At 39.0% G+C, this 25,448-nt stretch overlaps 1 protein-coding gene across 3 annotated transcripts in view; it reads right to left on the bottom strand.

The window, feature by feature from the left end:
- ERBB4 (erb-b2 receptor tyrosine kinase 4) overlaps positions 1-25,448 on the bottom strand; it is a 643,185-nt gene that overhangs the window by 147,501 nt on the left and 470,236 nt on the right. For 2 of the 3 annotated variants that reach the window (XM_055812934.1, XM_055812935.1), the window contains exons 12-16: positions 24,565-24,764; positions 13,906-14,038; positions 13,023-13,116; positions 11,511-11,665; positions 5,290-5,364 (exon numbers count right to left, since the gene is read on the bottom strand). In XM_055812934.1, the coding sequence (XP_055668909.1) occupies positions 5,290-5,364; positions 11,511-11,665; positions 13,023-13,116; positions 13,906-14,038; positions 24,565-24,764 (657 nt within the window). Of the gene's footprint in view, positions 1-5,289; positions 5,365-5,484; positions 5,530-11,510; positions 11,666-13,022; positions 13,117-13,905; positions 14,039-24,564; positions 24,765-25,448 lie in introns of all 3 variants that reach the window. The other variant, XM_055812936.1, reaches the window with a different exon arrangement.

The raw sequence follows: 25,448 nt of genomic DNA, 5'->3' as shown, positions 1-25,448 counted from the left end.
AGAAACTTGGTCTATCAACAGTCTCAATATACTGCAAGAGTGTTTCACTCATGTTCCATTCTTTGTGTAACAAACTAGTAAAAACATCAGATTGCTCACCTTACTCTGTCCTCTGCACTCTCAAACAGAATCCTCAGATTACTGGAGACACAGAATGGATTTTCAAAAGCTCTTGCGTGACAGTTGCTACTAGTTCCTTCACTTGTCCAACCTTAACAGTTTATTTCTCGCTCAAGTCGCAGATCCTACCAAATCATACCATGAAACTACATCAGTCAACCCTGCTGAGTAAGGTAGATTAAGTAGAAACCCTTGCAGATCCCATAGAAATCTTTCTGACCATGTAATAGAGCAGAATTTTTAATACAGTGAGAGCTTTTTTATCTGTGGTCAGATCCGTACAGCAGAAAAGAAGGAAACCCCACCTAGCTCCTTTCCTAAGCAGGCCAGTCTTACTATGTGGGAGTGGTAAAAAGTGGGGGAGCTCAAGAAATCACTGGAGTGACTTTCATTCATGTCACAGGAGCACTCAAAATGTGTTCCTCCTAAAGCTCCAGACAGTGAAATTTTGCAACAATAAAAGTGCCCACAGCAAGTCCTCACACAGAACAGGGATTTCTCTGTCAGTCCGCCCATAACAGATCAAGCATAAGCTCTATCCAACCCACAGAGGCAGGATCAGAAACAGTCTGGTTTTCTAGTCTTGATTATTGAAAAATGGAAATAAATATGTTTCTTCAACTGCTCTGTTCTGATACAGCATCAGAGAGCTCCATATCAAAAAGTCTCTCAAGAGTAGCATCTTTTACCAATCAAGTAACGTAGCTCAGTTTGTACTTGCAGATCCTATTTTTCCTCTAATTTTATATAGAGATTCTCTTCCTCTTCCCCTCCAGAATGACTATAATTATTCTATAAAAATACAGAGCATATGGAATGCTTTCCTCCAAGCAATGGAACGGAGCGACATAAAAGCAATGAACATAAGTGGTTTATTAGAGGTGGTTTCCCTTCCCCATCATCTACTCAAGAGCTGCTGTGAAATTCTATTGAAGTCATACTGTGCAGGGGTACGAAACAGCTATGAAAGGATTTGTCTGCATTACATAGGGTTTACTGTTAATTAGCTCTTGCACACATACGCAGTACATAAAACCAGCTTTTTTTGCTCAGGAAGTGATGATTTCTTGAAAGGACATTCTTTGTTGATATAAAGCTAGCATTAGGATTGTAATTGGAGTTAACGTCTACACCATCATTTTATGTAACCACTTGACAACGGTGGTCTTGGCTAATTAGTTTCTGTTAGTTAAAAGGGAAATGTGAATGAAATTTTCTTAGGGCATAAACAGAGACAGACATCAGCTTACTCAGACCAATAACATCAAGGTGCTAGTTCTTTCCTGTCATATCTACCACATGATTCTGATTGTATCTTCAGATTTGCAGTCTCTTACGCAACAGAAAATAGAAACTTCATTTCTTCTTTGATGATCCCTTCTCTCTTAGCATTAAACTGAATGAATCACAGAAAAGATGAACACATTTAAAATTCATAATTTAAGTAAAGACTTTGTCCACAGCCTAGCTTCAATAACAGTTAGCTAAGCTTTTCTGGTGGATTTGGGAGCAGGGCAATGTAGAAGATTCAGCCTTTTGTGACTGCCTAGAGTAATTTTCTTAATGAACAGCAGAGTATTATTTTTAGTCTTTCAATCTTCCTTTTAGGCAATGGTTATCCAAATCTTTGAAGCAGGCATACTTCCTCTTTTTGCCCTTTGTTCCAGAGCTAACAAATATGCTGTTGCAACTCAAGAGAAACCGACTACAATTGTCAGAAGGTATTGAAAGAAGGAGTGTCACTCTAGCAAGGGGTGGGAAAGGAGGATGGCTAACTCCTTTGGGCACCCTGGGAAACCACAGTCTCCATCTGCTTTCCTTCTTTACTTTGGTGATTTCTGGGAAAGGTTGATATAGAAGGGGGAACCCAAACTGAAGTCTTACAGTAACAATCTAGTATCTACTCCCCCCGCTCCCAAAAGGCGGAGAACAATAGGAAGAGCTATAAGCATCTGAGAAAAGCTGGGACACAAGGCTCCGGTTTCCTCTCTGTTCCCTGGGCTGAGATTCTCAGCATGGCAGGGAATGAAGGAAGGAAACAGAAAGGAAGACCAAGAAGCAGTCATGTAAGTTACGTGCCAGCTATAAGGACTCCACCTTGCACAGGGAATTCCCTGCTGGCAAGGCCCATCCCATTCCTTTGGGCCTCTGTCATGTGAGCAGCCCAGCGAGGTCAGCCAGAAAACTGGCTCAGCAAACCAACTCAGTCAATCACACTAATTACAGTCAGACGACATTGTGATAGGGACACTATAAATTAAACATGGTACAAATACAGAAAGAATATGTTCACAAACGTGAGGAAAGAAAAGCCTTCCTGCCACATAATTTCCACTGTGGGAAATTCAGAGTTATAATGACAATAACCAGAATTTGCAACTAAGCACAAACAGAAGAGGCACTAATTTCTCCTGTGACTTCTCCTTTACATTTTGAACTCTTTCTGGCAGTTCAGAATATAGTGAAAGCCTTTGCGAGGACAAACTGAACATGTTGAAAATAAACGTGGGCTCTCACAGGGAAAAAAAAAGGCCACGAGATCCAGCAGATAACCTAACAGTCATTTGAAAAAAAATCTATCAAGTACTCTAGAGGAAAAGGGCTAAAATAGCCCTTATATGTGGCACTGAGGTGGAAATGGGAAAAGGGTTTCTTGCATTCTTTTGGACAGAACTCTATTGAAGCTAAAAGTTTTTTAAAACCCAAAGACCTATGAGAAAGACATGCAATGCCAAAGGAAAGGATTTCCCCCTACAAAATATAACGGCCAAACATAAGCAGAAAACCTGAAGGTTCACTTGTCGTCTGGAAAACAGGCCACATCATGCATATCAAATTCATCTTTATTAAACACTAAGAATTCCTTTGCTAGCTTACCAGACACTTAGAAAAGCCCCCAAGTCAATGGATCATGGCAAAATCTATTTGCAAACTCCAAAACTTGAAAGAAAAGGAACAATTTCTTTCATGGTGTTATCAACATGGATAAGGGTAAAACTGATTATTAATGATTTTAAGGTCTGTAAGTCTAGGGAGGGCATGCAGTTCTTAAAGGGACTTAAGAAGGTTCTGAGTGAAACACATCTATTTTTGATTGACATCCCTACTGTAATAAGAAGTATCACTTTGCCAATGCAGTTTTGCCCATTTTTAGCCCAAACAAAATGAACCATTTTCACCAAAAAAACCCATGCACAGTTTCACTAATCTAATAAACATAAAGGCATGAAGCTTCCTCCTTTGGCTTGAATGTGAAAGAACACATACATACTGACATTTAAATACAGTATAACTTTCCCTAAATAAATTCTGAAAAGTTGGGGTGGGGGGAAAGGTCCATCCGATCTTAAGGAAACATTTGAGGGTCTTCCCCCTCAGACTGAACAGAGCAGGAAATCACTCACTTGAGCGGAGTAAAACAATTGCTTTAATCCTGTCACAAACACCCTCCCCTCCTTGGTAATTTGCTTTACTACCTTGACAGTAGATTCAAGGAGACAAAACCTATGATTTATACAACATAAAAAGCAAAATAAACTTTGCCTGCTGACACATGGCTGAAGTCTGGCACCTCACTAGTGTTGTGTCATCACGTCATGCTTCCACTTCTTTAATTTCACTTTTAAATATAGGGCCCAACCTAACACCCACTGCGATTAACAGGAGTCTTCCCATCAAATTCAGTGGGTATTTGGTAGTACTTCCAGAAACTTTACTACTACCTAAACATTTTCAATGGAAAGGTAAGTTTTTTAGGTATACCACTTGAATTAAATGGAGAACAAGCTCTGACTGGTTTTGGGGCTAACAGAGGAAGCCAGAGCAAGCAGCCTACAACACTGTAAGAGAGTCACACTAGAGCAAACAAGTTGTCTCCCTAGTATAAAGTCCTTATCCTTCCTCAAAACCCGATTAAAAATCCAATTGATGAAACATGTTATTTTTAAATTGGATACTAAAGTGAAGAATTTCAGCATGGTCTTCATTCTCTGTAGTTTGGTAAGCCCCTTAAACTCATGCAAATAATACGTTTCCTGTATTTGTACTTTGAGTAAAATTGACAACATGGAGACCTGATTGCTTGTTTTGGGAAACTCTGTTTCGATGAATACATTTGAAAATGAGCCCCCCCCAGAATTATCTCAAACTGGATATCCTAGATCAGAAAGATTAAAAATAAATATTGGAATAGTGAAAAACTTAAGTTTTCTTCTATTGCTTATTCATTGGCCCATGAATTAAATCCAAATTATGATTGATTCAATTGAACAAGCTTACTGTTTGATAGCATTTATAGAGTACTGTTTTTCAAGTCTAAACATATTCTCCCTCAACCACTAGAAATGGAAATACTCACATTAGGTACACAACTAGGAAGGAAAGGCAACCTTAAAATCATTTTTTAAAGACAAGAAAAAAAACCCCAAAGTAAAATCCTTAATGAGGTGAAGTTGATTGAAATGATATACTCATTCAGTCTTAGCTCAGGACAGTCTGGAAAGCCTGGAAGTCATACTAACCAGTTTGATTTTAGAAATAAACAAACGCAATGGCAACGAAGAGCTTTCATGAAAAAAAAATGTGGAGTATAACCGGAATGTTTTGGGAGCCTTCCTACATTAATTTGTTTCGATTGTCATTACTGAGAAATAAAATCGCTGCAAGGTTATGATTTTTTTTTAACAGAAAAAAGAAAAAAACAAATAAATAATAGTGTTACGTGAATTAAGGAAGAAATTCAGTTTTGCTGAAACATTTACTTTTTCCCAGAGAAGTATGGAAGAAAAAGCTTCATTTGCTTTTAAGTACCACTTTAAACAAAAAAAAACCAACAAATGGAAAAATACTAAATTCCAATTTAACCAGAGTTTTCAGTATGTTTACTTCTAGTAAAATTTCATCAAGAATCATAAATGTCTGCAGAAGATTTCAGAATTGAATACTTATTAATTTAATTTATTTTTTTAATATCATTTTCCAATCAGCCTGAGTAAGATATTTAATTTGCTTTCAAATGGAAATGTTAATTTGGATGTTCAGAGACATATCTTAAGGACAAATTATTTTTTCCCCCCAATTTGCATTTCTGAACAAACTGGATAGTATAACATTCCGATGGCAAACAGGGAAGGACCTTGTATACAAAAACGGAGAAGTGGTGGATGTTACCTAGCATGTTGTGGTAAAGTGGACTGTCGTGTCCATGGATAGTAAATGCAGTCATGACTAGCGGGACCTCTACACCTGCAGGCAATTACAGAACAAAAGACGTCATTTGCCATTCACAAGGACATGCACATGCATGCACCCTTGTCCACACGTGGAGGATGGAAGACATACAGGGAACGATCACTCAGCAAGTACCTATCCATCAGGCCAATGCAGTCCTCAATATGCGGCCCTATGCACCTGCAGCAAATCCAAATTGAAAATAGGGAGAGAAAGAGAGAAACCTGTTATTTACAGATCCAAGAAGCTGGAATCCCCTCTTTGTGCCACATTCTTAATTACAATTCTCAAGAGAGACCCAAGTCACCACAGAATTATAGCTTGTGGGAAAAACAAGCTTGCAAGGGGAACAGTAATAGCAACAGCACTCAAGGTTGGACATATCTTGGCTCAAACAACACTTAAAGCAGGTTTCACCGGCATACGTAGGTGTCCTGACAATAGAGCTGCTTTTTCTGGATGTTGTCTGAATCATCAAACCAGTGATTACTGCACAAAAGCTGTTAGGTTGTAAGATGAGACCTTCAAGAGCACAATGCAAAATTTTTTTCTTTCTGTAATTGATGCAATTGTTCATTCTGTTCTAAGCTCCTAGCTAGGGCAACTGCGAAATATTTTTGAAGCTGACTACACTTTTATCAGGGAAGCTCAAGGATGAACTCCCATCAACAAAACCCAGAAAAATACTGTCAGCTGATTCAGGCATTTTATTCTGCTTTCCTTAGATGCTGCCAAAAGTACTCCACCTGCAAAATCAACAGGTGGTCAACAAAGGCAACAGAAATGCAGGGAATCACTTTATGCAGCACCACTAAAGCACAACCATGGGGAAAGTCTTTTTGCAAAACATGAATATGCATGGATTTTTCTTGCCCACATGAAGAGCACTGAAGTGGTGTCCTAGGCCCACTGCATTCAAATAGCAAGTCACATTTACACAGCAGCCACGATTCTCGGAGACAGATATGCAAAGCTAAACTTTTAGGGGTTAAAACAACCTGGCACCCTTTAGTGCTGAATGCCCAACTCGTCCCTCTGTAGCCATGTGGAGCATCTTGCTCTCAGGATTTTAAGGAAACCAAACCATTTATTAAAACTCTTTAACAAGACCTCAGAGCCATTTTATTAAAGGCTCTTTGGCTGTATACAGGAGCAAGTGATCTGACACATCAGTAGACTGAAACTCACTTATGTTGAAGCATCTGAAATTTAAGGTATGATTCCGAACTCTTTTTAAAGTCTCCTGCTTTCAGTTTGGCTTTGATAGAGGGATATGCATGTAAAAAAATCTGAAAGAGTTCAAATATGCTCCCATGAGATCTTCTTTCCACTTCACCATTGCTTGCCACTCATCAACTTTTGCTGCATTTAAATTAGCTATCACTCTGCCATTATAAAATAAATTCAGTGAATTAAATTTCCCCTTACCTGCCCATCAAAGAGAGAAGAATGATAGCGAACCTTACCAGTTGTTTGCTTACTTGAATTTTCATTTTTGCATAAAAACTGACATGCAAACGCAAATTGTAAGGATTTCCTCAATAATGGTTTCCTTCAGAAAATGTGCAGACATAAAAAGGATTCATTAAATACCCAGGTGGCTAGATAACGCATAAACAGAAAGGATAGATTTAAACACAGTTCAAAAACTTGGAGAGAAATCTTGACAGGTATTTTTTAAATCCCAGCTGTCCCAGGCTTCAAGACTTCAGAATTCAGGACTGTTTGAATTCTAACCACTCTTAAACATATCTAATGTTTCTTCCATTCATGGAATTCTCAGCAATTTGCAGAAAACCAGTTCAGTAATGAAGGAGGCTGAAAAAAAGTTGTTCAGATCTTCCATTTGCTAGCATGTCATGAGAAGCTGAGCTCAGACTCTTGCTATAAATAAAAAGGCGGCCCTCTTCAAATTAGAGGTCTGAGAGCATTACTAGTTCAGACAACTGGCAGACTAACATAAAGAGCCTATTGTCTTGAAGTCATTTCACATCTATACATTTATTCTCTTAGACGTCTGGAGAACAGGACTTGAATCCAAGAAGAGAGCGCTGTTTAGACCTCACCCACTCTGAGTTGAAATACTATCGATTTTTATTTAAACCTGTAATCTTCTTCCGTGGATTCCCCAGCCCCAAACTGAAAACTCTGTCCAGGTGCAATTTCCATTGCTCCTAGTTGAGCAGCTTCCTACTCTCTGACTGGCTGTTGTGATTACATGTGGGAAAATACAATACTGTGTGAGTAATGGCAATATTTATTAACAAGTTATTTTGCGCCACCAAGTCATCAATTATTTTTCCTCTGAAAGTAACCTCCTTGGTTTCAGGCTTTTTGACACATAAAAGTACAAGAATGACACAATTATACATCACACTGGTATTCCATTCACCCCCAGTGTTCTTTCTGCTTGGAGTCTGAACGATATTTTCATTTCCAAGTTTGCTCTGTAAAATGAACTTGTTAAGTGAGACATGCCAATTTATTAATGATATATTCAGTACTTTGCAACAGTCCAATACAGTTTATACAGAAAATCACATTTGGAGCTCATCCTAGCTTTACAGATAATCATCCTCTGAAACAAAATGACAAATTAAAACAGTTTTGAAAGTTCGAGTAACAACTGCTTTTTCCTGAAACAATGCTGTTTCCCCTTTGTCACAAATACTGCCTTTCATCAGTTTTCCTTAAGCTTGAATGGTGGGGTCTTAAGTGTTCACAGATGTGGAGTAGCAAAGCCATTTTTAGTCAGATGAATTCTCAAAAGTCTTTGTTGTTGGAAAGAAAACAAAACTGATTATACAATGGCATAAATGGATTAACTCTGGACAGGAGAAAACCTTAGTTCTGGCAATCACCTGGTCACCCAGCTATTGCCATGGATAAAGACAGACAACTCAAAATCAGGGGGTTACGTAGCTAACACAAAGTGCATACTGATGTGATAGTAAGGAAGTTGAACTGAGTGAGGCAGGAGGTAGGAAGAAATTTTGCATCATCAGAATAGTAAGTTTCTTATTCAGAGTTTGTTGCCATTGAATTTGATTATTGTTTCATCTGGAATACATAATACCTTCCTAAAAATACACCTAAGCTTTAGAGGCAAGACAGTACATTTGCCTTAAAATCCTTTCTGGATCACATATGTGTTGATAAGGCTCCCATCACTTCTCTGGTCTTGGCTTAGAAGGAAAATAATGTTCTGGAGAACAGTAATACACTTCCTTCAACAAGCTGTGTGAGAAAATGCATTTCTATAATGAGGGGAGGTGTACAGTGAGATCTCCCATTTGTGTCTTGCCCAGCAAGGAAGCAGAATGTCAAATGCTATTATAGAATTAGTATTTTATTTTTGTGAAAGTGTTACATTTTGGCTAGCTCTGCAAGAAGAGGTGCCAAATGCTCTCTGACTCTCTTGAACTAAATGGGATAGCTGTCCCCTGTGCCTCAGATCTGCTCCAAACTGTCTTCAAATAGCTGATACATCATGGAGATGTAAGGCCAAAAGCACAGTTCTCGTATCCAAGGAAGTCACTCCTTGATAGTTCCCTCAGTCAATATAAGATCATTAACAGGGCTGGATAATTACACACCTATTAACAGAAGCAGTCATTGTACTTGAATAAGGGAGGAGAATGGTGTTATCAAAATCTCATGCTCTAGGGTGTAAAGCAGTCGCCTGCAAATGCCATGATGAAATTCTGGCAAAACGCTCACAGGAAATGCAGAGGTGGGACAGGTATCTTCCTTGGTGACAACAACAGGTGGCAATGACTAGAAACAACGTATGAGAACTAACAATCCATTTTAGCAAGGAGCCTGATTCAAAGTGAACAGCACTGCTGGCAGCACTGCTCTGCAGCAGCTCAACACTTTTTGATGAGTATCCAAGCTGCAGTGCAAGGGCATCAGTTTTATTCCAGCAATTGATCTGACAGAGAGGAGAACAGACATGCTAGATGAAGTAAAATTACATTTTCTCTGTAGTATTCAGTCGTGAGCCAAATATCAAGATGTGTTCCCTCCACAACCTATTTCACTGAAGAATCCTGACTGAGGGTAACTTTAATACTAATTTTTAAAAGAAGAATGAAAGTATGAAGCTAGAGAATTCAGAATTGAAGGAGAAAAGGCAAGAGAGTAACTTTTCCCTTCTCTCTGTGGGCATACTGTATGTGGGCATACCCCTGACGACACTGGCAGGAAGATGGACAATTCATAAATGCCAAATAACTTGGTATTCATTAACAGTTTCATGAACATAATGAAACATGTCAGAAAGTCTTTAGTAACACTTGAAAAGAACACCCATGCTTTCTCAGACATGGGGGATGGTGGGGTATTGTTTTTATGAGGCGTAACAAAATACCTAAGAATAGACGTGTTAACTTGTTTTTAATAAGAAATTAAGGATTTCTATGAGGAATAGTCTTTGACTTGTGGCAAAGGGATAGCTACTCCTCTGGGAGATAACCATACCTTTGCATATGTAACCTGGGTGAGACTTCTAGCCTTTTTACTAGTGGTAGTTTTTCATTTCTCGGGGGATCGGCATATGATGCTACATGAGCCATTCTTTCACCCAATCAGCTGCAGAAAATAAAAAGGGAAAACTGAAAGTTCAAGGACTAAATGACAACATAACTCAGCACAAAGGAACCCTGTGTCACCAAGGGCTGCCAGTGAATACCAACAAGCTTGGTTACAACTGCCTGATGCCCTTCCTATTTGTTTATGAACTAGAACAGCAGATTTTCATCACAAGGCATAAAAGCCTCTCTCCCTGATCCTATTCTACCCAGGGAGATGAAAACTACTAGCCACTTGCAAAATACTGATGCACATGAAGAAGTGGAAAGGCATGGAAACATTCTGCTCCCTTCCTGGTTTGGAGAAAAACAGTTGTGCCACAAAGACCATTAATAGTTAGATTAGTTAGACCAGCAGAGAAAAAGAGGAGTGAATGGGAAGATCTGTCACACCCTGGTCTTCTGAAAGGCCAGCAAAGCTGGCAAGGTGGACAGTAAATCTGTCATCCATAGCTGGGTTTGTCAGATTCGATCAGAACTGGCACTTCCACCATCTACTAAAGCCAGAACCAGAGCTCCTCAAGTGACCTCATCTTTTCATATTGTTTCTTCTTACACTCTTCTTCCACAGTAGCAGCGTTTTTCTTACTGTGTTAACTGATTTAAAGGGTCTAAGGGGAAGACAAATCTGCAACAGATCCTGGCTGTGTCTTTGCGATCTCACTTTCATTTCCCTAATGTCTCTATTGTAATTAGATTTGCAAAACCAGCAAAAGGTCTCGTTTTGAATGGCAACAGCTGTTGACATCAAGATTACATTGAATAATTTACTGGTTTAATTTTAGCTGCTGAACAATAAGAGCCTCTTGTTGAAGATTATTTCACTGGCTGGAGTTTTCTTTTTTTCCCCTGGCTGCCTCTCTCTGTGTACGCTGGTCATTACCAACTGTCTCATGGAAAAAACATTTATAACTTATGCAGGCCACGCAAAACAATAGTTGTGTATGTGACTACTATTATTTTGTTGCACAGATTCTTAACTCTGGCTCAGATACATGGGCTGTATAGTTCCAAATACAACAAGTGATGTTGGGCAGTTAGACAGGACTTGAAAAACTACTCCTCAGACTCAGACTCCTGTATAAAGTCTGGCTTCAGACAAACTGTTTGCATTAGTCCCCATATATATATTAAAAAAAAAAAAAAAAAAAAAAAAAAGGAGAGTGAGTGCAATAACACTTTAATGTCACAGTAGTGCTGCTGGCTTAGTTCACCAATACCAAGGAGCAGAGATAAAAACTCTATTAACAAGTAAATACTAGAAGTCATTTTACAGGATTACACTTTACTTTAAATGGTCGTGTTTGCTACAAACCAGTGGTACCTAGTAGGAAAGCAAAGAACATTGCTGTGAAAAGTTGTTCTCGATGGTTTTCAAAAGGGTAAGTTTTCTTCTGATAAGCTGCTGGACATTCATGAGTAGAACCTGAATATCAAAGGTTACATTACTGCTGCACACACTGTGTTTTCAGGAGTGGAACAAGTGCTTTACTAAGCCAAACTGCATGTAAATCATCATGTGCTATAAACAGTAAATAGGATGACTCACTTCACAGAATTTGCACTTACCCTTGGGTGCAGTTTGGATGACACGGATGACACTCACGATCTTCATCAGCGTATTTGAAAATAAAGCTGTTGGCCCCCTGTAAGCCATCAGGACATTTTTCCACACAGTTTGGACCATCCTTAAAATGGAAACACTTTGTGCAGTGGTCAGGACCCTGGGAGCGAGAAAGACAGAAATGTGGTGCATTCAAGTTACTCTGTCTTTTCCTGCTACACCAGAATTGCAGGTCCTAGATTGACAGCACACTGAGCAATAAAAAAATACCATTTATTTCCCAATGAACAGTGAATTAGCTTCAGTCTCGGTTAAGGAGCAGCAGACATGTAAATCCTGTTACTTTTGGCCATAAACTTACTCTGTAGAGCATACAACTAAATTCTAGATTCTAAACAGGTTTTCCTTCAACATTGATCCATACTGAGCCACATTTGAAAAGCAACTGCAATGGCCTTTCAGTAGGATCCCCTACCTCTGCACTCCAGAATTATTTTCCACACTGCATTCTCCCTGTGGTAACTGGTCACAACAATACTGAAGAGCTACAAGTTCTCCATCTTCTTATTATGTGTATAGACTAGATTGTTATGAACCACAAACCAAGGCTCCTGGACAATATAAAAGTAAAATTTTAAAGCTGTGATGATAAGCCAGCATATAACTGAATCTAGTGTCCACGTTGGGCACTTAGCCCTGCTATAAACCCAAATTTCCATCATGCGTTGAATACTTGAAACATTAGCTTCTTACTTTATGACTGTGTTGCAGAAAACAGTATTATGACAAAAATTATGATGCCTTTCCCATTTAGTAGGTAAGTTAAAGTAATAAAGAAATAATTTATGAGTTAAGTTTTCTCAGTTATGAAGATCCTAAAGTACAACTCCTCTTTGCCCAGGACGCTTGTGCCTTTCAGTCTTTTGTATACTGCCAAGATTAAAAGAAAGAGACAATGTCTATCTCACAAAAGAGCACTAATCTTTGAAGACTCACTAGCCATTATAAAGGTAACAGCCACAGTTAACATTCATTTAGGATCCACGAAAAAAAACCCCCTAAACAAACATCCCAACATATTGTTCAAGCTGAGTGATTGAGACAATTTCCCACTTTTTTTCATTTTTTCTTTTTTTTGGGGTGTGGCGGGCAAGGTAGGTAACCAAATTTGTGGTAGAACAGGACAGAAGTGAGTATAAAGAATGCAATGATAAAAAAGGGCACTGAAACCACAACTGCATGCTATCTGTCATATAAAAAAAATCATGCATCTGTACCACTAAGGCATTAAGACAACTGAGGAAAGAAAAGGAAAACTTTTCAAACCACTTCCTTAAGGAGGCTGGTCCAAAGAACTTTATTACCAGTACCAACTTCCCTACATGCAGAATATGCATGTTTTCTATTTTTGTTCACATTAATTTTCAACAGCTGCTTTTAAGTCTACAAGCAGAAAACACCCATGTTTTAGCACCCTTTAACAAGCTAGCACATAATATATCAAATTTTGTTCTTACCGGCCCATAGCACGTGATCATGTTTTCTTCCATCTTTTCACACTGGGGATCACACTCCACGCAGACAGAACCATTTGCAAATTCTCGAAATTCCCTACGAAAGTATTTTCCGGGCAGGTTAGGAGAAAGCAAGTGAGACTGAGACAAAATGGCTGGCTCTTCACCTGGTAGAAATAATTTCAGCTTCGCTGAAGTCAGCAGACTGCCAGCTGAAATCACTTCTGTTAACGACATGATGCTGCTTCAAACCAGCTGAAAACCAGGCCTCATCAGCAATGTCATTCACAGACAGGTGAAACAGAAGATATCTTTTTTACCAGTATAAAACTATAGTGGGTTCCCCTCCCCCACCCCCTTTCCTTAAGAAATAAGGACCTCATTAACAGGACAAAGTAACACTTTTCTCTATTTTTATCTATAGAATTGTCACTCATGGCTCAGATTCAGGAAGCCACTTGTTACATTTGAGACACGGCTAACAGGTAGGAAAGGATTAGAAAGAGCATTGAACACAGTGCTGACTTTAGTTAAGTCTCTATAAACACTTGTTTTAAAGCCTGTTCTCCAAAAGGCTCGTCACTCAACAACAATTCTAAACTGAGGTCTAAATCTATAAAATGTCAGACCATGCAATGCAAAAGGTGCAACAAACTTTTCATGTTGCATGAAAATTTTAGTCAGCAGAATACTAGGTAAAGCCTTCTACACAAGTTCAGATCTGGAAATCCTTAAAACCTATCCCACAATATATTTTACCCCCAAATAAGTAGTATCGGCAGTGGAAACAGATATTGGTTGATGTGAAAAGAAAACAACTTTCTTGGTGAAGTCCTGAACAGTATAATCAGCAACTTCAGGGAAAAGTGCAAGGGAAATATCTTACCCATCATAGAGGTTACAAGAGTCTATGCAGGTCCTTCCCCTGATGAAGCGCTTGCAGGAGAGACACTGGTCTGGCCCTGGCCCCCAGCAGCCATCACTTGAGCATAATTCATTACACACCATTCCGTCAGCAGCTGCAGATAGAGAGGATACTGTCAGTAATTTACATAGTCCTCTGAAACCCAAAGGAAAACACTTCATTCAGCATTCCACCACACTCAGAAAAGTGAACTGAACGTTCATATTTCCTAGAAACAGAATGGAGGAAAAAGCAGAAGATTGTCGTCATACTACTAACAGAAACATACTGTGTGCTCACAGTTTGAATATTGTGCAAACTTCTGGCCTGTTCCTTTCAGAAAGGATATAGTACAGTGAGAAAAAGGTTTAAGAGTGCTGCAAGGATGATCAAAACTAGAGAAGACCTTCTATACCAGGAATAAACAGGGAAGTAGCCTTAGATATAGATCAGAAAGGACTTGATTAAGGTCTATAAAATCATGAATGACAAGAAGAAGGTAAGTAAGCATGAAACAATTGTTTGTTGCTTCTTCCAAGTCCCTCATGGGCATTCAAAGAGACAGGAACCCTGCCTCAGGAACTGAGATTTTTTTTCGTATAAAGTATAGATCAAGCTGCAGAATTCCCTGACTCATGGCATGGTAAACACTGAAAATTTAAAGGATTTGAAAAATCAATTGCCTAAATCCACAGAAGGGCTATTAAACTGAAATATAAGACACTGTCTCTGAACTGAGGAATCACTGGAATAAAGCTTATGGATGGTGGGGAAAAAGTTGAAGGACAGTCACCATTAAGTCTGATTTTTTAAGTGCTTATTGCAAAAGCACCTGAAGAGTCAAAGAGCTTTTACATTAAACCCCCCCAAACCACACAAAATCAACAATGAACAAAGAGTGATAGGGAAAGGTTGTTGCAAACAGTGTAATTAATTCTGTGTTAATTATCTGTTAATTCTGTGACAGATGGAGAATATGAGAAAAGAGCAAAAGGAAACACATGGTATCTCTCCAACAACTGAAGAAAGTCCAGTTGCAGTTTCAGCCAAACGGTGGCAGGCAAAAGGGTGAATCTCTTAATTTGAATTCACTCTTGCATGATGGAATGTTTTATGCAAATGAATTACATACTAGATTGAGTAGATTAAAACCAGCAAAGATCTGAAATATCAGAGATGGCAAGTATATAAACATTTGTTTGCTTTTTAAACCACTGAAAACAACATGAGAAAAGTGTCAAATAATAAATGAAAAGTAGGTTTGCTGGTAGAATTCTACCACCCCTTTCAATACTGTAGCAATGAAGATGTCCAGTCAGGAACACACACACTGAATACACGTATAAAACAGCAACTGCATATGGCCAGCACACATTTTAAGAGATGCAATAGCAAAATCAACAGAAAAATCTTTCTGCAAAATGCATAAAGCCTTCTGGCAGCTTTATATTAAATAAAAGACAGTAATTCTTTGTGCACGATTTTTCTACACTTCTTTCAGTAAAGCAGCATAGCTGGCTGACTGGGGGGAAAAAAGCTCCCTATTTTCATTTCAGGATACCTGATGTTATGTCTCCACTGTAAAGGATGGAACAGTGCAGTTAGGCACTGCCCATTACAATTCACCTTAACAATTAAAGAGTATACTGAGTTTTATTACCTGAGAAGCACAAAGCCCTTCTAAATCATGAAAGCGTCAGCAGAAATATGCCTTCTGCTCTCCATGGAATGTTTAAAACCTGGTTATTCTGTTCAGATGTCCCACATTTGAACCACTGAGTATCTGTCATAGCGGCCTACTGTACAGGAGAGCACACTGCTTCTTAGTGTGACTCTCTCCTTAACCATTCCTTAATCGCTGCTCTCCATCATACAGCATTGCTTCACATTGGCACCGTGTTGGTCAGACACTAACTTTCTGATCTATACCGCACACCTAGCCTATGTCCTCTTCTGTTTCCTGTGAGGCAATTCCCGCACCTCCTGTTGCCTGCTGACAGGCAGGAAGTTCACGTCACGCTGGCAGAGCACTCTCCTTTGAGATACACTGCCTGTCCTGTCACTGTCACTCTGCCTTCTGACCACTGAATTTATTAGAAAGTGCTTATTAGGAAAATAAAATGCAACAATTGTATCCATGCTTTCTCTCTGCTAGCCCATGTAGTGAGTAGGCAAGAGGAGTGAAGCTTCTTCCATATTTCTTTTCTTCTCGTCATATGACATTTTGCATTACCGAGATTGAAAATGGCAGACTCATCTACTTGTTTGGTTTTAGTCCTGGAACATTTTCTTAATTCAGTGCCAGAAAATGGACATTTCAGCTTTACACCTTTACAAGCAGCATGGGTACCAGTCAAAGATTTCACATCCCCCAGCCTGTGCAGGCAAACTGATCCAAGAACAAGAGATTCACCAACATGCTTCCTACTTGCACAGCGCTGTTGCTGACCTTGCACGGCTCTGCTGTACAAGTAATTCAGCAAGTAGATGGCACTACCTTACTCAACACAATACCACAAATAGCCTCAGACATGAAAAGTCTGCACACTCACGTCTTATCAAGTCTGGAATACTTGAATACACATATATATTTTTTCTATATCACATATACTTTCTTAAAGACAACACCAAAAAGTGTTCAGAAGTATCTTTTTGATGCTTCTTTTGCTTCATACCTCAAATCAGGTACAGCCAAAGAGAAAACAATTACATTGAGAAGTAATTCCGGGTGGTCATTTTGTTTTCATTAAAGTGTAATAATAATAATTATCACTGATTCCAGCACAGCAAGAGAAACCTGAGCTATTTAGCATGCTACTTCATAAAGATGTCTTATTCTTTCCCTGAGTCCTGCCTGTAAATGAGGAGTCATTCTACTGCAGTCAAAGGAACCACACCACACAAAACCAGTAAAAGCAGAGACAAAAATTTCAGCTTTTCATTAGCATAGTGATATTTCATTAGCATACAGATTTTCATTAGCATAGTGAAAAAAATAAAGTTTTTATTACAACTACCAGATGTCAGTAGTTCCACTACATTGCCACTGACTGAACTTCATAGAAATCAAAGGAACTTAACAAAAGTTTTGCATTAGGAAATGCTACATGAGTAGTACAGCGTTTCCTTTTTCACCTACTTTTAGGCATTTTGTGTGTATCAGCCTAATGCTGGCTTTGTGCAGCACAGTTCAGCAGGAGCACTGACTTGGTCTTAAAGGCCAGTTTTGGCCTCTTTCATGTTTGCTGCCTACAAGAGCACCCAGAAAAAGCCCCAGGTCACACAGCTGGTCATTTCAGAGAAACCTAAATTATGCCTTAGGATTCAGAGCGCACTTGAGGACTCCCTCAGAGCAGGCTCCAGCACTTCACACCTGGTCTGCCATCTCCCTTGATCTCATCCAGTGTGACTGATTGGACAAATACAGGAGTCCTACCTCACAATGCCTGCCACAGGGATACCTGGGTTTAACAGACAGCTTCAGGTTTAAACTGTATCAGCAAAGAAAAGAAAGAAGGAAAAAACCCAAACACAGAAAGCATCACAGTTCTGATTATCAAACTTTTTTTTATATGAATACTTTTATTTTCTAGTCAATGACTCACTAAGCACTTGTCACACAACAAAAAAACAACACTGCTTTGGAGATCCCTTTGTTCTCATTATCTATCTTAAGAATATTAGTAATTCTTCCGATTTTTTTTAAACGCTGTCATCATTGAAAGGCAGTTTCCTATTTGCTTTCTCACCTTTTTTTATAACTTGAAATTGTGCTTTTATTACTTGTGATTTCCTTTCTTTTTGCTGTTCTCAGCTGTCAGGTTACTCTGGGATCAGTGTTTATTTACACACACACACACACACGCTGTTTCAGTTGCACTGAAATATCCTTTCAAATAGCAAGTGACACTATTACAAGATAGCTCAGAAAATGTACTGAGTAACCTTATGAAATAGAAAGACAGCTTTTCAGTAAAGAAAATCATGATTACCCCATTGAAATCTAGCCAACAGAGTGTCTGTATTCTATGACAAAAACAATAGGAAAAAAAAATATCATTATTTCCTTCTACTTATTTTGAAGTTATAGAAATATTTTCATAAATGAAACTTGGCAAGAAAGGAGTGGGTTTTTTTTTTCAAAGCTTATAAAAATCCATTAAACTTTTCTTTCTTCCTCTCCTTTAATTATAGGGATGGCTAAAGAAATGTTTCAAATTTAGACACATTATTTGGCATTTTCATGAGCTGAGAATGTTCTGAAGCTCCAGCATATCACACGCCCATATGTGGCAGGAAAGAACAATAATGCATTTGACAGGAACTCACTTTCACTGGGAGTTTTAGAATAAGTGTTCATGCTTTACTAATGGGGTCACACAGGTTAGAAGCAGAAAGGTTCAATGTTTTTCCCAAATCTAGATAGCTAATTTTCTTGTGTTCTATCTAAAAAAAGAAAAATTACTGTTATTTGGCTATACACTTATGGGCCTGATCCAAAGCTCTGTGAACTCAATAGAAAAGCTCCTGCAGACTTCAATTAGCTTTGCATCATGCCTGATAATGAATGTAATCATTTATTCAGGTTGTTAATTGGTGGCTAAATTGACATAATTCAGAACAATCACATTTATAGCAACCTTTGCCTGCAAAGGTTTCAGTGTACACTGCAGGTGTCACTAAAGCTGAAAGGGATTATTTAAATAACTTTGTATAAAAGAACATTTTTTCTGCTTTTATTTTGTGTGCACTCATATTTAACATGAATCACCTCTGACTGTTCCATAAAAAAAACCCATGCTGGGAAAAAAAGGCAGATTCTTCACTTCAGCATGGAGCAACAGTAAAATCTAACTACCAGAGCACATTCTCTACCAATAACTTTATAGTCATTCATTCTGCATTAACAGTCATCATAACTAAGTAAGTTTTATGCATGAAACAGTGTTTAACATTTATAGTAGCATACAATTAGAAGTCTACATTAGATAAGAGCTTCATGCACTGCATCTTAGATAATCGCTCTCCAATTAATTTCCACTCAGCTTATCAGTTTGAAGACGCCCATTTGCCATCTGAACTCTTAAACAGTCTTGGGGGACACTAGCAGGCTGTGCCAAAGGTGTAATGGCTGTTGAAGGCTCAGCTTGTCCCTTGCCCTCAAGTCTTCTCCTGTAACCTGCCCCCCAAGCCTGGGTGTCTTTTAGGGTCTGCATAGTTCAGAAGTCTCTTGCTGATGATCACATAATGCCACCTTTTCCATGGTACTCAGCCTCAAAGGTGCCACTTTCTTCTATGTTCCCTGTGCACACAAGCTTAGTCACTAACATTTCTATCCCTGAATGTTTGTAGGGAAGGCGGAGAAGAGAGAGATCTCATTCCTTCCAGGTACCCACCCATCTCTGGTCCTGCATAGGAGAATATTAGCAAGACAACACAAAGCAACAGAGCATTGTGGGGTTTATGGATTTTTTTAAAATTCAAAAAACACACACATGTTTTGCTGCTGTATTTTCAACATTCTACGAGCAAGTGAAGTCTGCCCTACACTTCTAACCAGCATTTGGAAAAGCCATCTCAGAGGTGGTGAAATATTTCATGACCATTTTAACATTGTTAACAAGTGGCACAAACAGCAAGATAAAATAATTGAGACCCCACCTGGAGTACTGCGTTCAGCTCTGTGGCCCCCAACATAAGATGGACATAGACCTGTTGGAGAAGATGCTCAGAGGGCTGGAGCACCTATCCTATGAAGGCAGGCTGAGAGAGTTGGGGTTGTTCAGCCTAGAGAAGAAAAGGCTACAGGTAGACCTCATCACAGCCTTCCAGTACCTAAAGGGAGCCTACAAGAAAGCTGGAGAGGGACTTTTACAAGGGCATGTAGAGAAAGGACAAGGGGGGATTAATTTTAAGCTGAAAGAAGGTAGATTTAGATTAGATATTAAGAAGAAATTCTTTAGTGTGAGGGACCAAAACTGGTTGTCCAGATGCCCCATCCCTGGCAGTGTTCAAGGCCAGGCTGGATGGGGCTTCGAGCAACCTGGTCACGTGGAAGGTGTCCCTGCCCATGGCAGGGAGGTTTGAACTAGATGATCTTTAAGGTCCCTTCCAACCCAAACTATTCTATCATTTTATGATCAAGGGTATAAAGTATTTTCTGTGTGCTGGATAATTCTGTAGCATTTTCCACTGGCTGAACTCTGTTGCCTTTATCTTCTTAATTGAGAAAAAATATTCAGAGTTCTGACAAACTCTATAATGTCAGTGTTATCTCAAAGATGAAGCATTAATATAGAGAGAACTTTTCCACAAATATTTTACTCCCTCAACAATTTCTCAATATTTGCTCTCTGACTTCTACAGTCAGCTGAACATAGCATTAAATGGTATGGAAAATATATCATTGTGATATATCATAAAATTAAATTAAATATGATGCTGACTAGAAGATCTTATAAGCTCTTACATGAGTTTTAAGAAAAGCTACACGTTGATAGTAAGTGTTTGCTGTAACTTGCTTTAAGGCATCAACATCACTAGGTAGTGAGGAAAACAAAACCAGGCTGATAATGACTCAAAATATGCAAAGAAACAATAATAAACACACCTGAGAATGGCTGTAATAATGAACATGGTTTAGACTGGTTTCTTCACTGGAAACACGTGAAAAAAATCTTTAACAGATATTTTCACACCCTGCTAGCTATCATGCAAGCAAATAAGACTGGATTTCTACCACAGAGGATGGCTTTTGATCCTGCAAACACATACTTACACATTTCCCTTCCACACTCTCGTTACATCTTACTTGTCACTCAGAGAGGCATGGGCATATACCCAAGCATCTGAAGGATCAGGGCCTAGAACAGGCAAAACAACAGAAAGGCAGAAATGGAAACTCTAGAGACTTGCCCCCAGATCCCCAACATGCAGGCAGTGGAAGGTTCAGAGAAAACTCTCCTAAACCTCAGTCTGCTGGCCTATCCTGAAAATCACAGATGTTTCAGAGGACGCTAGAGAAATGCATCTGGCTCTAAGGAACAGTTCTGCCCTACTCCAAGTAATTGTGAAGAACTTAGTTAAGCACCTAACCTGCAGCAGAACCCATTTAACCCCACAGAGATGCAACTGACAGGCAGAGTTGAAGCAGCAGGATAGCTCTTCTCATCTAATGCTGACTCTCAAAAGGCCACAAAACATTAATTCATTCACACAGACGCGCATAGAGAGAGAAAAACACTGTTCCCTATTAGCATTCAGGAAATCAGCTAAGACACTGCCTTCTGATTGGAGTAACTTGGCCCCTAGGCTACATTCATTATATACAGTCCATTTAATGAACATAGGTTACAGCCTATTTCTAAAACTAGTCCCTTAGTACTGTAGCTTACATTGTGGCTTCTTAAAATGAAATGAATGAGCTCTGTTTTCCTTGTGAAGATTCCCTTGGTGTTGTTTCATAAGGTATCTTTAGGAGTATTTTTCTTCCTGGAAAATAGTGAGTGTCTATTATAACAAATCCTCAATAAGCTACAAGTCAAATAAAGTTTACATTTTCCCTTTGTGTGCAAACGTCATGACAACACATACAGTGCAAGAGGATGATGCGACACTACATCCAAGTTTCCATTTGCCGTGGAAGCCCATGTTTCAGAAGCTGTGTCTGCTTCAAAGGAGCTCTTTGAAAGGGAACTTAGCGATCACAGGAAAGAGCAAAGAGTTATTTGATAAAGGAGTCCTGACAATTAACATCGGAATATCTTCCAAACTACTGTGTTCAGCTATGTCCACAAGCTCTCAAAACCAGTGAAACAAATGGGATGCTATTCCATGAAGGGAAAAGCACCTTACCAATTCCACCTCCGAGTGGTTTTCCATTGTCTTCTAACATACTGTAAGTTACAGAGAGCTTGAAGCAAAGAGGAAGCATTACTGTGTGAGATCTGAGGCCTATGTTCAACCTTATTACTACTTACTTTATTTTTACAATAAATCTCTAGGAATGGAAGAGAGCTGGTTGTTCTTTCATTAAATGATGCATCATTATCCAATAGCTACGGCAAATCTGCTGTTAGAAAACATGGAAAAGCACAAAGAGCAAGATTTTTCTCCCATAGTCAGCAGTTTTTCATACGGTAGAGAGAAAACCTATGCTCTCTGGAAGGTTCACAGGTTCATGTATCTCCCAGCAAGATGGGACCACTAGGATCTTGGAATACAACCCTATCGACTCTTGCATGGTCATCAAGACTTTGTGCATCTTCAGACAAATTCTGTTCTGTCAGCCCAGAAATTCCTTATGTGAAATCTCAAAGGGCTAATTCTTCCTGTCAACACGTAGACAATATACTTGCTACTGACTGCTAGCACAGATCTAGGCTCCTCGTCACCACTTGATCCTATTAAACACAAACCCCATTGCAGGGGAAAACAATGAGCAATCCACCATTCCTGGATTCTCTTTCTTGGCAACACCTCTATTTGCCAAATAATATACCATTTTTCATGGTTGGCTCTCTGTATGGGGGCAGAAAAAACAGACTGCATACCTGAACTACAAGCCATCTATAAATGCTCTAGCAGGCAAGACTGAAGGCACTAGTTACTCATGGGAAGTCAGGAGCTTTCCTCCAAGTTTCAAAGGAGCCGGTGGTGCCAGAAAATGCATGCTTTTCCCTTGTAAGGCTGATCTTATTCAACGTTCAAATAATATTCACCCTCAGAAGAAGTTGAAACAAAGAAAAAGCCTTGAAATGGAAAAAATGAAAAATAAGAGAACAAAAGCCATTAAGATGATGATACAAAGCTCATGGTTGTTTAACAACTGGAAGTAATTCAGAACAAGATAAAGTGTGCTGAAAACAGAGATCATCCTTTGTCCTGCAACAGGTTAACTCATTTTGTTATTCAGGAGTATTCTTAGAGTCAGTATTGATGCTTCGCTCCCACATGACATTATCATCATGTGTTCAATCATCTCTGGATGACAAAGAGAGGTATGGTACTCTCACAGACAACCACCTGGATTCATTTACTCATGCCTTTGTCACCTCTTGGCTGGATTACAGCACTAGAAACATCACAACATGAAGCTGTTCAATGTACAGGACACCTTCGCGTGCTTCCTCATCACAGAAGTAGCAGCAGACACTGCATTTCTCCTCCACCTTCTGTACCGCCTTCCCACAAAATGTTCTACCAAATCTAAGGGTCTAACCCACAGTTTCACAGTCTATGCCAAGAACACCTTCTGCAAACATACACAAAACCTTCTACCAAGAAAAGTTCTGTTCGACACATCCTTCTGTCTCATATAACAGAAAGTTTACATTGAAGGATTAAGTACGGTACAGTTTCAAAGTGGTCAGTGGTCTGCTGGAGATTAAGAAACAACCCTTTACCCCTACATCCTCAGGCATGATCACAATTAAACTACATCAACAGCAAGAGGCATTTCTTTAACCTTTACTTTTTTTAAACTTGTATGTAGAGAAATAGCTAAATAAAGATGATAATAAAAAGACCCCCCAAAAAATATAATCACACAGAGACCTAGCAAACAAGACTTTCAACTTCATGTAGCTCTTACATGGCAGAAAAGATTAGAATAATAAATGAGAAGCAGTGATAAGTGATAAGCAGGGATAAGTTGTGTTTCACCTAACACTGGAAGGTAGTGATGAGCACAGGCACAAAGTCTCTCAAACCATAACAGAATAGTACACTTCTAAGGGAGGAGAGAAAAAAAGAGGAGGAAAAAAACCCTTAAACTAAAGGAATAAGTTAGAAGTAGGACCACAGCCTGAGAAAAACAGAAGCAAATGTTTCTGGCTGGTCATAAGCACAAACCCCAGAAATATCACTTAAACATACAGCAATTTAATGCATCTCCTCCTTTGCTAGCAGTCTAACAGATGCTTAAAATGAACTGTATTGCTGCTACAATATGACTGCATTAATGCAATTTGCTGCCTGATTTCTGCATAACCAAATTGTTACATCTGCTACGTAGCATTCACTGCTTTTCAGTACTATAATCTCAGTCCAGGTACGGCACATAAGCTTTTCTGAAAGACAATTAGGACAACTTAAAAGTAATCTCCATTATCAGATAGGTTAAATACAGAAAGGAGGAACTCAGTGATCAAAAGCAGTCCCAAAAGTGACCCTTCTGGGTTAAGACAGGGCCACATTGGCGAAGCAGGGTAGGGGAAGCAAAAGATACTAATCTCACTCCATAAGGAAAGGGAAGTAGTTTTCAAATCTGTAAAATCAGCGCCTTTCATGAATGTTACATTCACTCCATGTTTATAGCCTTCAGAATTCCTATTTGTGAAACTGGATCTCCAACCTGGAAAGCTCGCATCACGGTAAGGAAGCTGTCCCCTCTCTTCTCCTTTGCTTTTGTTCATACCTTAAAACATTTCATTTGCCTATAAATCTGCTTAGAGGCAGACTGGGCCAAAGCTTTAGATTCTGTAAATTATCACAGCTCCACTGATGTCCATGGAGCTCTCAGAGACACCAGTGAAGTTTCTGCCCTGCTCACCGCACTGCATCCTGTCAGTAGTTGTATCATTTTCACCTGAAGTGAGCCAATCCTAGACAAGAAGATCTGCACTGAGCAGCAGTACTTACTGCAGTTCTCTGCCTTTTTATTTCGATGAATCACTGTTTTTTGACTGGGTGTGCTGAAGAGGCTAGTCCAGTTGACAGTGTGGTAGTAGCACAAATTGCTGTTGTCTGTTATGTAGATGTTGCCAGCACTGATTTGCTTCAAGGACTGAAACTGCAGAGAGGTAATGCCTTGTTGCTTTAGGATGAGTAAGGAAAGGCCACTGTGATGAAAACAAAAGTCAGAGAGAACAGTGATTAGCTTCGAAGGCAGAACCTATTGGAGCTGGTTGAGAATGTCCCACTAGAATTAGTTCCTAATGTCAAGATGGTCTTTCTAACAATACTGAAATTTGGTAGGAAAACTTTTATGTTAGGGTGACACAAATATTTTATGAGTCAACATCCAGTTCTTTTGCTAAGAAAATTATGAGTCCTGTAAGAATTGTGGTACCACAAGCTGTGATGCTCACAGCACTAGGCCAAGTGGGCTGGCAGAACTCCTCAACTAGTTCCATTTCATGAATTAACATATTTTTTCATATAAAGTGCTGTTGAGAAACTGAATAAAATCCAGATTTTTTTTTGACAGAATTAACATTATGAGAGTTTATATGCTAAGGACAAACTGACAGAGTCATGTAAAATGTATTAACATCTTCTGTCAGGCATCAAATTAATATCATTTTAGTAATACAGGAAGAAATTGTTATTTTCAAGGAAATTTTTCCATCCCATTTTCTACATTTCATTTTTATTTTGTTATAATATGTGGTTATCGCCTTTCTTCATCAAAGGAATGGTAAATTATTGTCTGTGTAACACAGAAATGACTGCACATATTTTATGACTGCAGATTAGTGAAGAAAATATCCAGTTTCTGGGCATCCTTTAAGTTATTGTATTTT

Source organism: Falco peregrinus, chromosome 8 (assembly GCF_023634155.1).
Source record: "Falco peregrinus isolate bFalPer1 chromosome 8, bFalPer1.pri, whole genome shotgun sequence".
NCBI classification, from domain to species: domain Eukaryota; kingdom Metazoa; phylum Chordata; class Aves; order Falconiformes; family Falconidae; genus Falco; species Falco peregrinus.
Note: the sequence above shows the minus strand (reverse complement) of the source record. Positions and strands in the feature narration are given on the sequence as shown.